This window comes from Molossus molossus, unplaced genomic scaffold (genome assembly GCF_014108415.1).
Source record: "Molossus molossus isolate mMolMol1 unplaced genomic scaffold, mMolMol1.p scaffold_m16_p_17, whole genome shotgun sequence".
Lineage (NCBI taxonomy): Eukaryota > Metazoa > Chordata > Mammalia > Chiroptera > Molossidae > Molossus > Molossus molossus.
The window spans coordinates 26,394,965-26,408,123 of record NW_023425352.1 but is presented as its reverse complement, the minus strand read 5'-3'; the positions used below and the strand labels follow the sequence as shown (position 1 = coordinate 26,408,123).

The following is a 13,159-nucleotide window of genomic DNA, read 5'->3' as shown; positions in this document are numbered from 1 at the left end:
AAACATACTTAAAAACAAAAAAAAGAGGAACCTCTGTCAATAATACCTTAATAAAATGGGGGGAATTTTTTTGTTTTGTGTTTTTTAATCCTCACCCGAGGATATTTTTCTGTTTATCTTCAGGTAGAGAGAGAGGGAAACATTGACGTGAGAGGGACACATTGACTCGTTGCCTCCCACACCACCCCAACCAGGGCGGGGACAAACCGCAACCAAGGTACGTGCCCTTGACTGGAATCAAACCCAAGATACTTTGGTTCCGAGGGCCAACGCTCTACCACTGAGCCAACTGGCCAGGGCTAAAACTGAGAGATTTTTTTTAAAAGCAATCTCTAAAATAATCTGTCAGTCAAAATGTGAATTAAGAAACTAGTCAAAGCCTATGGATATGAAACAAAAGAAATTTAATTTCCAAACATTACATGAATAGAAAAGACAATGCATATGGTTATTTCTTTACAGTTATACACATACATATATGTGTGTGTGTGTGTGTATATATATATATATGAATGATATATAGTCAAACAAGAATGAAAAAAATGGTGACAGTTAAGAAACCTGTTCTCTTGTTCAACGCGCTCAGGGATAGCAAAGGCAACCCCTTGCTATGAAGAAAGGACCCTGGGCGGGAGTGTTTTTCCCAACAGGTTCTGCTGGACCCCAAACATGTGGGGGAGTGCTCAATGGCTCTTTAGCACGGCTGTGGCCTCACACACTCCAGTTTCCATGGTAACTCAGGCACTCAGGCTATTATGTACTCCGCCTCCTCCCTAGCCCCTCCATCAACTCTCCACTAGTGGAAAGATCTCAGCATTAGCTGTCTAGGAAAGCCAGGTTTTTATAGCAGTTTTAGATTGGGTTAATTACCGCCGGTTTGAAAAGCTTGTGCATTTTAGGAAGCCAAATCTTCCCCTAAATGTAGGGCAACCCAGCCAAATGCTGGTGTCCAGGTTTGGGCCTGGGTCTTATCTTCAGCACGAAGACTTCAGGGCGGAGGAGGGCAAGGAGGAGGCTCTGTCCTGGGAAAGGCCATCTCCAGAATGAGCCATCAGCTTCAAGCCTCTGTGCAAGGCCCTGTACAAAGTAAGGAAGCAGACAGTCTAGAGACGTCCATTCCCCAAGACGGCTGCCCAGTGATGCATGACCACACAGCTGGTCGCCATGGGGTTCTCCTAGAAGGCAGCTGTTTTAAGCCGAGTCCTGTGAGGCTCCTGTGAGGGAAGCTGAGCAGGAACACGGCTGTTCCGGAGAGAACGGCCCTGCTCTGGCACTCCGGGCACCTGGCTTCCCACGGGCCAACGAAACCACCACCTCTGAACTACGTGTCACCGCGCTCAACAGCCCTGATTACTCCACCTCCCAAGGGCGCTCCCTTGTCATCGCTGGCTGACCCCGGAAGGACATTCAGAGTAAAGAGCTTGTGGTGGGTCAGCTGTGGTTTCAGCTATGTCTAAGCACCAGTCCCTTTAATATGTTGGCCTCTCCGACATAATCAGCATCTCCTAATCCTTTCACTGCTGCACTGGAGATCTTGGTTTGTTTTTGTTTGTTTGTTTTTATTTTTTTTTAATCCTCACCCAAGGATATTTTTCCATTAATTTTTATTTTTATTTATTTTTTATTTTTTTATCCTCACCCGAGGGCATTTTTCCATTTTTTTACTCAGAGAGGGAAGGAGAGAGAGGAAGAGAGAGAAACATTGATGTGAAAGGGACACATCGAGTGGCCACCACCCACACGACCCAACCAGGGCCGGGGACAAACTGCAGCCAAGGTACGTGCCCTTAGCGGGAACCGAACCCGGGTCTCCGTGGACCGCAAGCCGACGCTCTAACCACTGAGCCAAACCGGCCAGGGCGTCCATTAATTTTTAGATAGAGTGAAAGGGAGGGAGGGGGAAGAGAGAAACATTGACGCAAGAGAAACACATCGATTGGTTGCTTCCCCCTCGACCCCGACCAAGGCCAGGGATCAAACCTGCAACCAAGGTACAACATGCCCTTGACTGAGAACTGAACCCATGACCCTTCGGTCCTTAGGATGACACTCCAACTGCTGAGCCAAACCAGCCAGGGCTGGTTATTTTTCTCACTGTGTGTCATTTTTTCTCTTTCTTTTGTTGTTTCTTTTTTGGGGGTTTTATTTTTTTTATTTTTTGCAGTGGACTTTTCAAACCAGATTCATTGGTCCCAGTGCAAAAGTCCATCACTATAAAAGGTAAGCAACTGCAATGCCTATGGTTTTTTCCCTGATTCAACACTGTGGCTCACTCAATGCAGATCTGAATCAATGAGGTGGTCTGTTTTTATGCTTGAGCCTCTGGCACAAAAACATTGCCCCGGGTTGACACCACAGCAAAACCCATCTCAACTGACCCCAGAAAGAAATGAAATTTTACAAGCCAGAAGAAGAGGCATTTCAAAGAGATTGGTCCACAAAGAAAAGTAAACATAAAAAACATTTTTTTAATCTTACAGACTTAAAAAATTGTTAAATACTGGCTCAGAAAATACCCACCCACCAAGGCAGAAGAAAAACAGTACCCTTCTGTGGCAAATGAAAAGGGTTTTTGTTTTTGAGTTCTCCATAAGATTCCACAGGATTAGAACAGTTACATATTACAAGGCAGGTTATGCTATTTATTTCTCAAATGTGGATTCCAACTGGATCACAGTTTCTATTTTTTTTTTAATGACTTATCATACCCTTAAAGCAAAGGAAAGCATGTTTAATAAATAACTTAACTGAAACACACACACCGATACAGACACAAGGCCCGTGCGAGCCGCGCCGTATGAAAACACGCCCACGCGGCAGATCTCGCCCCACCCCAGCACCAGAACACTACCGACTCCGTACAAAGAGGGCCTCCTAAATATCACGTACCTCCTCAGACCAAACCACAGAGCAAACTCGATGACAAGGAGGTACTGGGTCACTGTCTGCTCCCGCTAGCTGAGGCCGGATTATGTAGGACAGTCCACACTGCAGGGGAGAAGCAGTTAGATGAATCAAGTGTGGAGAGAAGGGAGGACACTACTTCAGTCTGGTCACACCGAAAGGGGTTTTGATTTGAATTCACTGACAGCTGGTGCAAGGAATTTTATTTTTTTTCAATAAGGACAAAAGCCAAATAGAAACTTATACAAATTAACTTGCTAAGAAGTACTTTTTTTTTAAATCCTCACCCAAAGATATTCTTCTATTTATCTTCAGATAGAGTGGAAGGGGAAGAGGGGGAGAGAGAGAGAGACACTGCCTCCTGCATGGGACCAAACTGCAACCAAGGTACATGCATGCCCTTGATCAGAATCGAACCCTCAACTCTTCAGTCTGCAGGCCCACGCTCTAACCACTAAGCCAAACAGGCCAGGCACCAAGAAGTACTTTTAAGAATAACATAAAACTGCTCTAGAGAAAGAGACTCTACGCAGTTTTATACTCCTAACCATCAATCTATCAAACTGGAAGGCCAAATTTTATTTAGTTTTTCTTCACTATTGCTGTTACAGCAGCAAAAGAAACAGTAAGTATGAGAAAGAACTGACACCGAAACAAAACCAAACTCTGCTCCCAGGGTCATTTTCATGTCAGTGATAATACAGCATTTTCAACAGTTTAAAAACAGGCCCGCCAAGCACACTTTGCCGGGCAGCTGCTCCCCCGCAGAGGCCCGACAGCTCCAGCACACGGAGAACGAATGTACACAGCTTACTGGAGCAGCACAGACCAACTGTCCTCGCCTGCCACACCTGCTCCGGGGGCAGTGAGCATTCACACGAGATCAAAACCATGCCACTGCTCACCTCAAGCACATGTGAACATCTCAACCCACTCAAAGCTCCAGCTCCAGCCCGGTCTCCAAACTCCTCCCCGTGCCCATATGACGAGGAGAGGGGCTGTGCAGCTATCAGAACTGCGCTGATAAGCCACACTGCTTCCAAATGAGAACATTCTCTCCTTTAAATCCTCTCAGCCCTGCAGAGACTGCTGCTCACTTCCTTCCTCTGACTCCAGCTGGCTGCAGACCTGGTCCCTTAGAAGAATGCAGCATAACCCCACCCCTGAGGAGTCCTCCAGAACATAAAGCCAGCCAGCCTCAACCTGGGATTACTCCAGAGCTTCCACTACATACAGGCAAACCTCAATTAAGCAGCCAGAGACCTTCCTTGAGTCACAGTGATTTGGCACAGAAGTACTGGTACCACATGGCACCAGAGATGTTTTAGGTGAGAAGAACCTGAGAAAAGGAAATGAGTTCAGCAACCACACAATTATTTGGCATCACTGAGGAAAGAGGAACTCAGGGAGGGAGAGAAGAGAGAGGGAGGGATACAATTTAATAATTAACATTTGTTAAAATACTGTATCATTCTGAATTCTCCTTTTTCAATACTGCAAACCAATACCCTGCAATCTCAGGCCTAAGAAATAATGAAAAATTTCCAAGAAAGCCATACATTCCTTGGACACAAATAAGGTATTGAGGGATACAGCCTCATGAGATATAGAGCTTTCCCAAAGTTAAAGTGACAAAGAAGGGAAAAACATCTGGCTTAGAGCCCATTTAGATGACGTATACAAAAACAGCTTTAAAACACAAACAAGAAATAACAACAAAAATACCCAACACTATTAAAACAGAGAAAAGCCCAAAATATCAGTTAAAAATAACACCAATCTGCTAGATTTGACAATACTTTAAAAAAGAAAAAGAAAAACACGCAGTTAAGCACAAATCTCATATTTTTAAAAAATAGAATCTGTCTAAACAAATACACAGAATAAGCACTGGAGTCTGCCTAGTTCTGCCCATTTTCTGTGCTGTGTAAGCTGACTGGCCGGTTAGTGGTTTCTCCACAGTATTAAAAGACAGAGAGAGAGTTGCTAGCACTGGTTCGGAAGGCAGAGTCTGCAGAAAACATCCAGTGAGTGCGGTTAGAGGTATCAGTCGAGTCATAGGATTAATTAACTTTCACAATTCAAAATGCAGCAGGCAAGCTGCAAGTCCAAACTTCTCTGTGAGCAGGAATGATGCCTGGCCCACTACAGAGAAAATTCTGGGTGGACAACAGCAAACTCTGGATCCTTCAGAGAAATCCTAGGTTGAAAGAGAAACAAGGGCATGAAGCACATTTAGAAATACTTCTTTTTGCAAACATTCTACTTAAAAGCTAGAGAAACTATACTTAATATTTTCTATAAACTGAGGACTAAAAGTTTAATTGAGAATTGATGAATTTCTACCAAGTAATCTTCAGTTTGTCCAAATGCTCTAATCTCAGTTCATTACGTCATCTTTTTTTTTTCAAGCACAGCTTACATTCAATACTATTCCACATCAATTTCAGGTGCACAGCAAAGTGGCCAGAAAACCATGCACTCAACACAGTGGTGTATCCCTCATCGCCAACCCCCGCCCCAAGCACCCAATTATCTGACATTATTAACCATACTCCCCATGTTGACAATCCACATCTCTGTGGCTATTCTGCAACTACCAATTTGTACTGCTTAATTACTTCACCCAGACCCCCAAACCACACCCCTGACAGCTGTCAGTCTGTTCCTTGTATCTATGAGTCTGTTTATATTTTGTTGGTTTATTTTGTTCATTAGATTCCACATATAAGTGAAATCATATGGTATTTGTCTTCTCTGATGGACTTATTTTCATAATACCCTCTAGGTCCATCCATGCTGTCACAAAAGGTAAGAGTTCACGGCCAAGCCCTGGCCGGTTTGGCTCAGCGGTTAGAGCATCCGCCTGCGGTCTGGAGAGACCCGGGTTCGGTTCCCGCTAAGGGCACGTACCTCGGTTGCAGTTTGTCCCCGGCCCTGGTTGGTCGTGCGGGTGGCAGCCACTCGATGTGTCCCTTTCACATCGATGTTTCCCTCTCTCTCTCTTCCTCTCTCTCCCTCCCACTCTATCTGTACAAAAAATGGAAAAATGTCCTCGGATGAGGATTAAAAAAAAAAAAAAAGAGTTCACGGCCAAGTAATATTCCATTGTGTAAATGTACTATAGCTTTTTTATCCACTCATCTACTGATGGGCACTTGGGCTGCTTCCAAATCTTGGCTATTGTAAATAACGCTACAGTGAACATGTGCCCTGACCAATAATCAAACTGGTGATCTCTTGGTGCATGGGTTAACACTCAACCACCGAGCCACACCAACTGGGATGAAAACACATCATCTTAAAGGCAACAACAGCTACCACTTTATTAATTGCCTATTTTGCGCCAAGCACTGCTCTGAGTTCTTTATGTACATTACCTCATTTATCCTCCCAACCACCTGTGCATGAGGTGATGCACTTACCTTTCTGATGAACAGTCTGAAGCCTACACAAGTTAATTTGCCCCAAGATTTATAAAGCTATTAAGCAGCAAAGCTGAAGACAGAGCCCAAGCCTAACTGAGTGCAGAGCTCAGGTTCTTACAACCTGCAGCGGAAGCCTCGACAGTTTTTTTCTTTTTGTAATGCAAGTGCCTGGTTAAGCTTTAATTGCTGAGGCATCCATTTCAAAGAAACCTCCACTTCAAAGATAGCTATCTCCAGCCCTGGCTGGTGTAACTCAGTTGGTTGAGCATCCTTCTGTGCACCAAAGGCTGCCAATTAGATTCTCCATCAGGGCACATGCCCACACTGCCTGCAGGAGGCGGCCGACAGATGTTGCCCTCTTGCGTGCTCACATTGATGTTTCTCTATTCTCCCTTCCTGACACTCTAAAAATCAATAAACTATTCTTAAATAAATAACAAAGACAGCTATGTCCAATAAACACATGGCCAGCCAGCCATACTGACTAGATAAAGAGCTAGGCCACCTCCCCATTGAGGTTCCTATACTTTAGAGAACTTGGTAGATTTCAATAATTGACCATTTGGCCACTTGATTTTTTCTCTTCTCACACTTCAAATTCCATTCTTGTTTTGAATTCACCAGTAAAGAGTGAGCCCACAAAACCCTAGGCCCCAATAAAAGCAGAACCCTAGACCAGTGCACTCCTTCTCTACCTATGACCTCGCTGTGAGGCCCCAGGCGGGCTAATTTCCAGGTCTTGTAAGTAATAAACCTTTCAATTTTTTTTCAAAAATTCCTGATGGTTATTCCTGAAGGGCATCTTGCAATCATAATAAGAACCACAATGGCCAATCCAACCACAACATTGGTTACTGATAGGCTGAGATCAGTACAAAACACCATCACGCCCTGGCCTGTTTGGCTCAGCGGTAGAGCATTGACTCACAGACCAAAGAGCGGTAGAGCGTCAGCCTCTAACTGCTGAGCCAAACCGGCCAGGGCTGGGCCAGTTTTCTTTAGTAACAATTATGACCACTTGTTTATGCTTTAATAATCACAATGTGGCCCTGGCCGGTTTGGCTCAGCAGAGTGTCGGCCTGCGGTCCGGAGACACCCAGGTTCCGTTCCCGCTAAGGGCACGTACCTTGGTTGCAGTTTGTCCCTGGCCCTGATTGGGTCATGTGGGAGGCAGCCACTCGATGTATCTCTTTCACGTTGGTGTTTCTCTCTCTCTCTCCCTCCCACTCTATCTGAACAAAAGAAAAAAAAAAAAGGAAAAATGTCCTCAGGTGAGGATTAAAAAAAAAATCACAATGTGCTTCCAAAACATTTGTTAGATTGAGTCTCGTAAGAAATCTCTGAAGTAGATATAACATCCTCATTTTCAGAGGAGGAAACTTGGAATCAGAGAGAATGAATGGTTTTCCCAGGCCAGAGGAATGATGACTCAAATCAGGTCTCAGGTCTAACTACAAATCCCCTGGTCTTTCCAATAAAACACATGGCTTCTTCAGAGGAAAGCACAGTAGCCACTGCCTTTCACCAGAAAAGCCTGGGCAACCAGCAGGCCCAGCCTAAATAATCCTCTTTGTTCTAAACCTCAAAAACATCTTGTATGAGATTTCCAGGGTCCTTCAGCATGCACTGTCTATCTGGAGAGCTTCACTGAAGAAACAAAGCTGAAGACTACAATAAAAAGGAGCATAACTATTCCATGTTCACTGAGCATATTCTCAGGGTTTCTGTACTTGGTTTCACGAATTAGTTTAACACTTGTTTTTTATTTGCTTAACAAGTACTCTGAAGGTATTTTACACATGTCCCATCTGTCCAAGAACGCAGGGACCAGGTGGGTCTGTATTCACAGCTCCACCCTCAGCACCTGGGACAGTGCTGAGTAGATGCTCAATAACCATCTGCTTAATGAACTCAAGGGCAAGGACCCAGCCTTGTAATTTTTACATCACTTCTAACTACAACTATACTACACTAGGAATTTTTGAAATGCTGCTGACTGACTAGATACAGAAAGGAACTACACTTAATAAGAACACAGAATAAATACAGTGAATACCTTTTTTCCCCTCTTTCTTCCCATCACACCATTTCAGTCTTGTTGGTGTCACTGTGTCAGCTGGAGATCCAGAAAATAACTGTAACAAGAAATTTTTATAGTGGCTTAAATATTCTATGCCATTCTTATAGCCAGACTTTACTAATAGAGAAATTGTCTACTGGTTCAATTTCAATGTGAAAAGTTTCACTGACATATTTATATCTCATTCATTTTAACTGGTTTTCTTGCTGGCTAATGAAGTAACCATGCCTGGGATACCTTGAAGGACTCCTCCACGGGTAATGCAGTGCCAGGGAGCCTGGCTCAAACACTACCCACCCTGTGGAGTTTCCTAGAGAGAAGTACTCCCTCCAACACTATGTTCCTGTATGTATCTCACTGTATTTGTCTTCTCTGCTTATGACTGGCTACATCTTCCTTGAATTCAAAATGTGTTTGTTGAAGGAATCAATGAAAACCTACAGAAAGATGACAGTCAGCATAAATGAAAGGACTGAAAAAAGGCACAGTTTACTGAGAAACATAGTCAAACAGAAAACAGATGACAGTATATCAATTTTCCTCCTTTCTACAAATGTACACATACAAAAAGAAAGTACAAAGTACAGTATCTTAGTGTTTCTCTCCCCCCTCCTCCCTTCTTCCCTTCCACTCTCTCTAAAAACCAATAGAAAAAAATGTCCTCAGGTGAGGACTAACAACAACAACAAAAGAACAGTATCTTACTAAGTTCATATTTTCTTTGCTGGCTCTCTTCAATTCACCAATGGCTAGAGCTTCCGGAGTAGGGGCCTTGTTCTTCTTTTCTGACATCATCTGATTTCCCAGGACCTTCCGCTGATTTAAAGAGAAAATATCTGATTTATAAACATCTGCAATGTCTATATTATAGCTATTCTCGCCTTCAAAACTACAGTTCCTTAGGTTAAGAAAATCTCAGCTTTCTGATAAATTCTCCCAAGCCATCTTATACAAGGGAAGCCAAACTATGTTACAAAAAAGAAAACACTGAAATCATTGCCTTCTTTAAGTAATCACTTTTCTTCTACATTAAAAAGGGCTGCAATGTTAGAAGAACTTTACAGTTTATTTAAACTCACTAATACAGGCAGTGTGCTTCTGAGGCCATAAAAGAAAGGCCAGCCCTGGCCGGTTTGGCTCAGCGGTTAGAGCGTCGGCCTGCGGTCCCGAGAGGCCCGGGTTCGGTTCCCGCTAAGGGCATGTACCTCGGTTGCAGTTTGGTCGTGCGGGTGGCAGCCACTCAATGTGTCCCTTTCACATCGATGTGTCCCTTTCACATCGATGTTTCCCTCTCTCTCTCTTCCTCTCCCTCCCACTCTATCTGAACAAAAAATGTCCTTGGGTGAGGATAAAAAAAAAAAAAGAAAGGCCAGTTACTTCCTTGTATAACTTTTCCCCAAAGGCATATTATCTCTGGCAGTTCTTAAGAGTCCCCTCCTGCCCTCCCAACTAGAGAATACTTACTCTGGGTCCACTCTAAGACTTTACTTTCTTGTCATATCCTCACACAGGATTGGAAAATACGGAAAAATTCTAAAAGAGTTTCTAATCACAAGAGGATACAGGCCTTCTTAAGAGGGTCACATGACTATACCAACATTCAGAGCAAGACTAAAAGTCCTTCCATCTCTGAACAGCTTAGAAGCTGATATAACCTAATGTAACAGCTGACACTGACAATTCCACAATCTTTGGAGAAATCTTTTTTTCTTCTTAGAGAATAAATTTGAATTTCAAAAAAAGAACATATGAAAACTACAACATTAAACTCTACAATATAAACATTGCCACACCCTGCCAGTGTTAATCAATGGTTAGAGCATAGGCCCACCGACCAAAGGGTCAGGGGTTCAATTCCTGGTCAAGGGCATGTCCCTGGGTTATAGGTTCAATCCCCGGCCCAGTCGGGGTATGTGCAGGAGGTAACCAATCGATGTGTCTCTCTCACATCAATGTTTCTCCTCTCTCTCTCTCCCTCTCTCTTTCCCCCCTCCCTTCCACTCTCTCTAAAAATCAATAAAAAAAATATTCTCAGGTGAAGATTAACAACAAAAATAGTAATAATAAAAATATATTACCAGCAATATTCAGAATATTATGATGTGATAAACTATTTACATGAGAGAAATTTTAGAGGAAAAAACTCTAGCCAAAAAAAAAAAAAAGCCCAGCTGGTATGGTTCAGTGGGGCACATGCCCAGGTTGTGGGCCAAATCCCCAGTGGGGGGCATGTAGGAGGCAGTCAATCAATGTTCTCTCTCACCAATGTTTCTATCTCTCTTGCCCTCTCCTTTCCTTCCTTCCTCTCTCTCTAAAATCAATAAAAAATAAATAAAAAATAAAAAAGAATCAAAGCAGGACACAAATCAAATAGCTAAAACATGGAAATGTTTGAATGATTTTCTTTCAAAAGTCAGATATCATCTCAAAGTACAATGAATTTGCGAGGCCAAGAGCCAAAGGACCAGTTGTAAAGCCTAAAATGAGTTTTTTAAAAGACATTTCATTACTCTATTGCTATTGAGCCGAAACCTACATCTATTAGAAGCTCAAAAGTCTTTTCATTTATAATGAAAATACTTTTTTTTTTATCCTCACCCAAGGACATTTTTCCATTTTTTGTTCAGATAGAGTGGGGGGTGGGGGGAGAGAAACATCGACGTGAAAGGGGCTGATGGAGTGGCCGCCCACCCACACAACCCAATCAGGGCCAGGGACAAACTGCAACCGAGGTACGTGCCCTTAGTGGGAATTGAACCCGTGTCTCTCAGGACCACAGGCTGACGCTCTAACCACTGAGCGAAACTGGCCAGAGCTAAAATAATTTTAAAAAGAAAAACAACAGAATACAGAATAGTGCTAATCTCACTCCAAGTTAACCAGAACCTTGCCTTAATTTAGGTATGCCTGGAAATTTGAACCCAATAATCAAGCTATCTACTGCCACCTGATGACAATATCCTCTAACTACAAGTTCAGATCGCCCACAAAGACTGGTAAATTGAATCTGCAAACAGTGATGGCAGCAGCAGCACTGAAGTATGTATTGTATTTGTTTCAAATACAAGATTTGTAATGAATTTGATACAAAGAAAGAGAATACAACTAATCAAATACTAAGCCCATAAAAATTTGAGTTACCTAAAACTCACAAAATCTATTTCCTAGCAATTTTCCTAGTCTCTGTCAACCTTCTCACTTCTCTATAACTTCAGCAAATTGTATAATGAAATGTATAGCACAAAGCAGGTCATGAAGCAAAAGAGACTTTACACAACTCAAGAATAAGGACTCTGTCCTCAACCCCAGAAGAAAAGGATGGGATTTTATTTCTTTTAAAAAAATATGTTATTGATTTTTTTAGAGAGAGAGATAAAAATATCAATATGACAGAAAAACACTGATCGGCTGTCTCCTGCACACCCCCTACTGGGGATCAAGCCCACAACCTGGGCATGTGCCCTGACCAGGAGTTGAACCAGTGACCTCTTGGTGCATGGGTCAACGCTCAATCCACTGAGCCACACCAGCCAGACCCCTTTAACTCTTTTATTCCTCACTTCTCCAATCAGAGCCTCTTCTCTGATTTGAAGCACAGCAAAATGCTTTCAAAAATAAAATCTTTCCAAATTCTATCTGTATCCCCTTACAAATAAGCCCTTTATAGGCTCCCAAAGAATAGAAGAAAACTGTTTATGCATAAGAACAATCCAACTGTTCAATTTTCTCACAGTCATTGCGAAACTGACAGCACAGCATACCTACCTTAATAAGGCCGCTGAAGGAACGGGAACGGGCCCTCTTCTGTACCCGGGGAGTAGAAGGTTCTTGCCCTGGTGTTTGGGTCACAGATTGCTTATTAAACTAAAAGAAAACATAGAGAACATTTTGTTAATATTCTCCCATCAAGAAATAGCATGCTGTGCCCTGGCCAGTTTGGCTCAGCAGTTAAGCATCGGCCTGCGGACCAGAGAGTCCCTGGTTTGGTTCCCGCTAGGGGCACGTACTATAATAAATAAAGTGCTTGCAACACATACTGACTGAATTACTTTTTAAAAAATAAAATAAATAAAAATAAAAAAAGAGATAGCATGCTGTGACAACCATATGAATAGCTAAGTGTAAATACCGAGAAAAGTACAGGAATAAGTGACTCTATGTAATACAGATTAGCAAGTAAGGTGGTAAGCAAATCACAAAGGCAGAATTGGTGCTGCCAAAAAAGCAAGTCCAAATTTATTAAATTAGTCTGAGGGTTAATTAAATCAAATAGTGCACACCAAAAAAATCGAATTGGAATCAGAAAAAAATTTGAAATACACACTCATAAAAAGAAACTCTAGAAGAAAATGAAAATGTTATCAGTGGTTAACTCTGGATTATAAGTAGTTTCTATTTTCTTCTTTTTTTTTTAATCCTCCCCAAAGGATTTTTTTTTTTTTAAAGAGAGAGGGGAGCCCTGGCCGGTTTGGCTCAGCGGTTAGAGTGTTGGCCCGTGGACCAGAGTGTCCCAGTTCGGTTCCTGATAAGGGCATGTACCTCAGATGCAGTCTGTCCATGGCCCGGGTTGGGGTCGTGTGGGTGGCAACCACTCTATGTGTCCCTCATGTTGATGTTTCTCTCTCTCTCCCTCCCTCTCTCCTCCCGCTCTATATAAAGACAGATGCAAAAAATGTCCTTGGATGAGGATAAAAAAAAGAGAGAGAGAGGGGAGAAACATGTACGTGAGAAAGAAATATCAATTGGT

At 42.7% G+C, this 13,159-nt stretch overlaps 1 protein-coding gene across 4 annotated transcripts in view; it reads right to left on the bottom strand.

Moving 5' to 3' along the window:
* Positions 1-2,869: 2,869 nt before the first annotated feature.
* Positions 2,870-13,159, bottom strand: part of ARHGAP19 (Rho GTPase activating protein 19) — a 65,713-nt gene continuing 55,423 nt past the window's right edge. For 2 of the 4 annotated variants that reach the window (XM_036265123.1, XM_036265121.1), the window contains exons 9-12: positions 12,178-12,276; positions 9,118-9,228; positions 8,389-8,467; positions 2,871-2,988 (exon numbers count right to left, since the gene is read on the bottom strand). In XM_036265123.1, coding sequence (XP_036121016.1) covers positions 2,939-2,988; positions 8,389-8,467; positions 9,118-9,228; positions 12,178-12,276 — 339 coding nt within the window. In that variant the 3' untranslated portion in view covers positions 2,871-2,938. Of the gene's footprint in view, positions 2,989-4,987; positions 5,105-8,388; positions 8,468-9,117; positions 9,229-12,177; positions 12,277-13,159 lie in introns of those variants that run through there. The other 2 variants (XM_036265120.1, XM_036265122.1) reach the window with 2 other exon arrangements.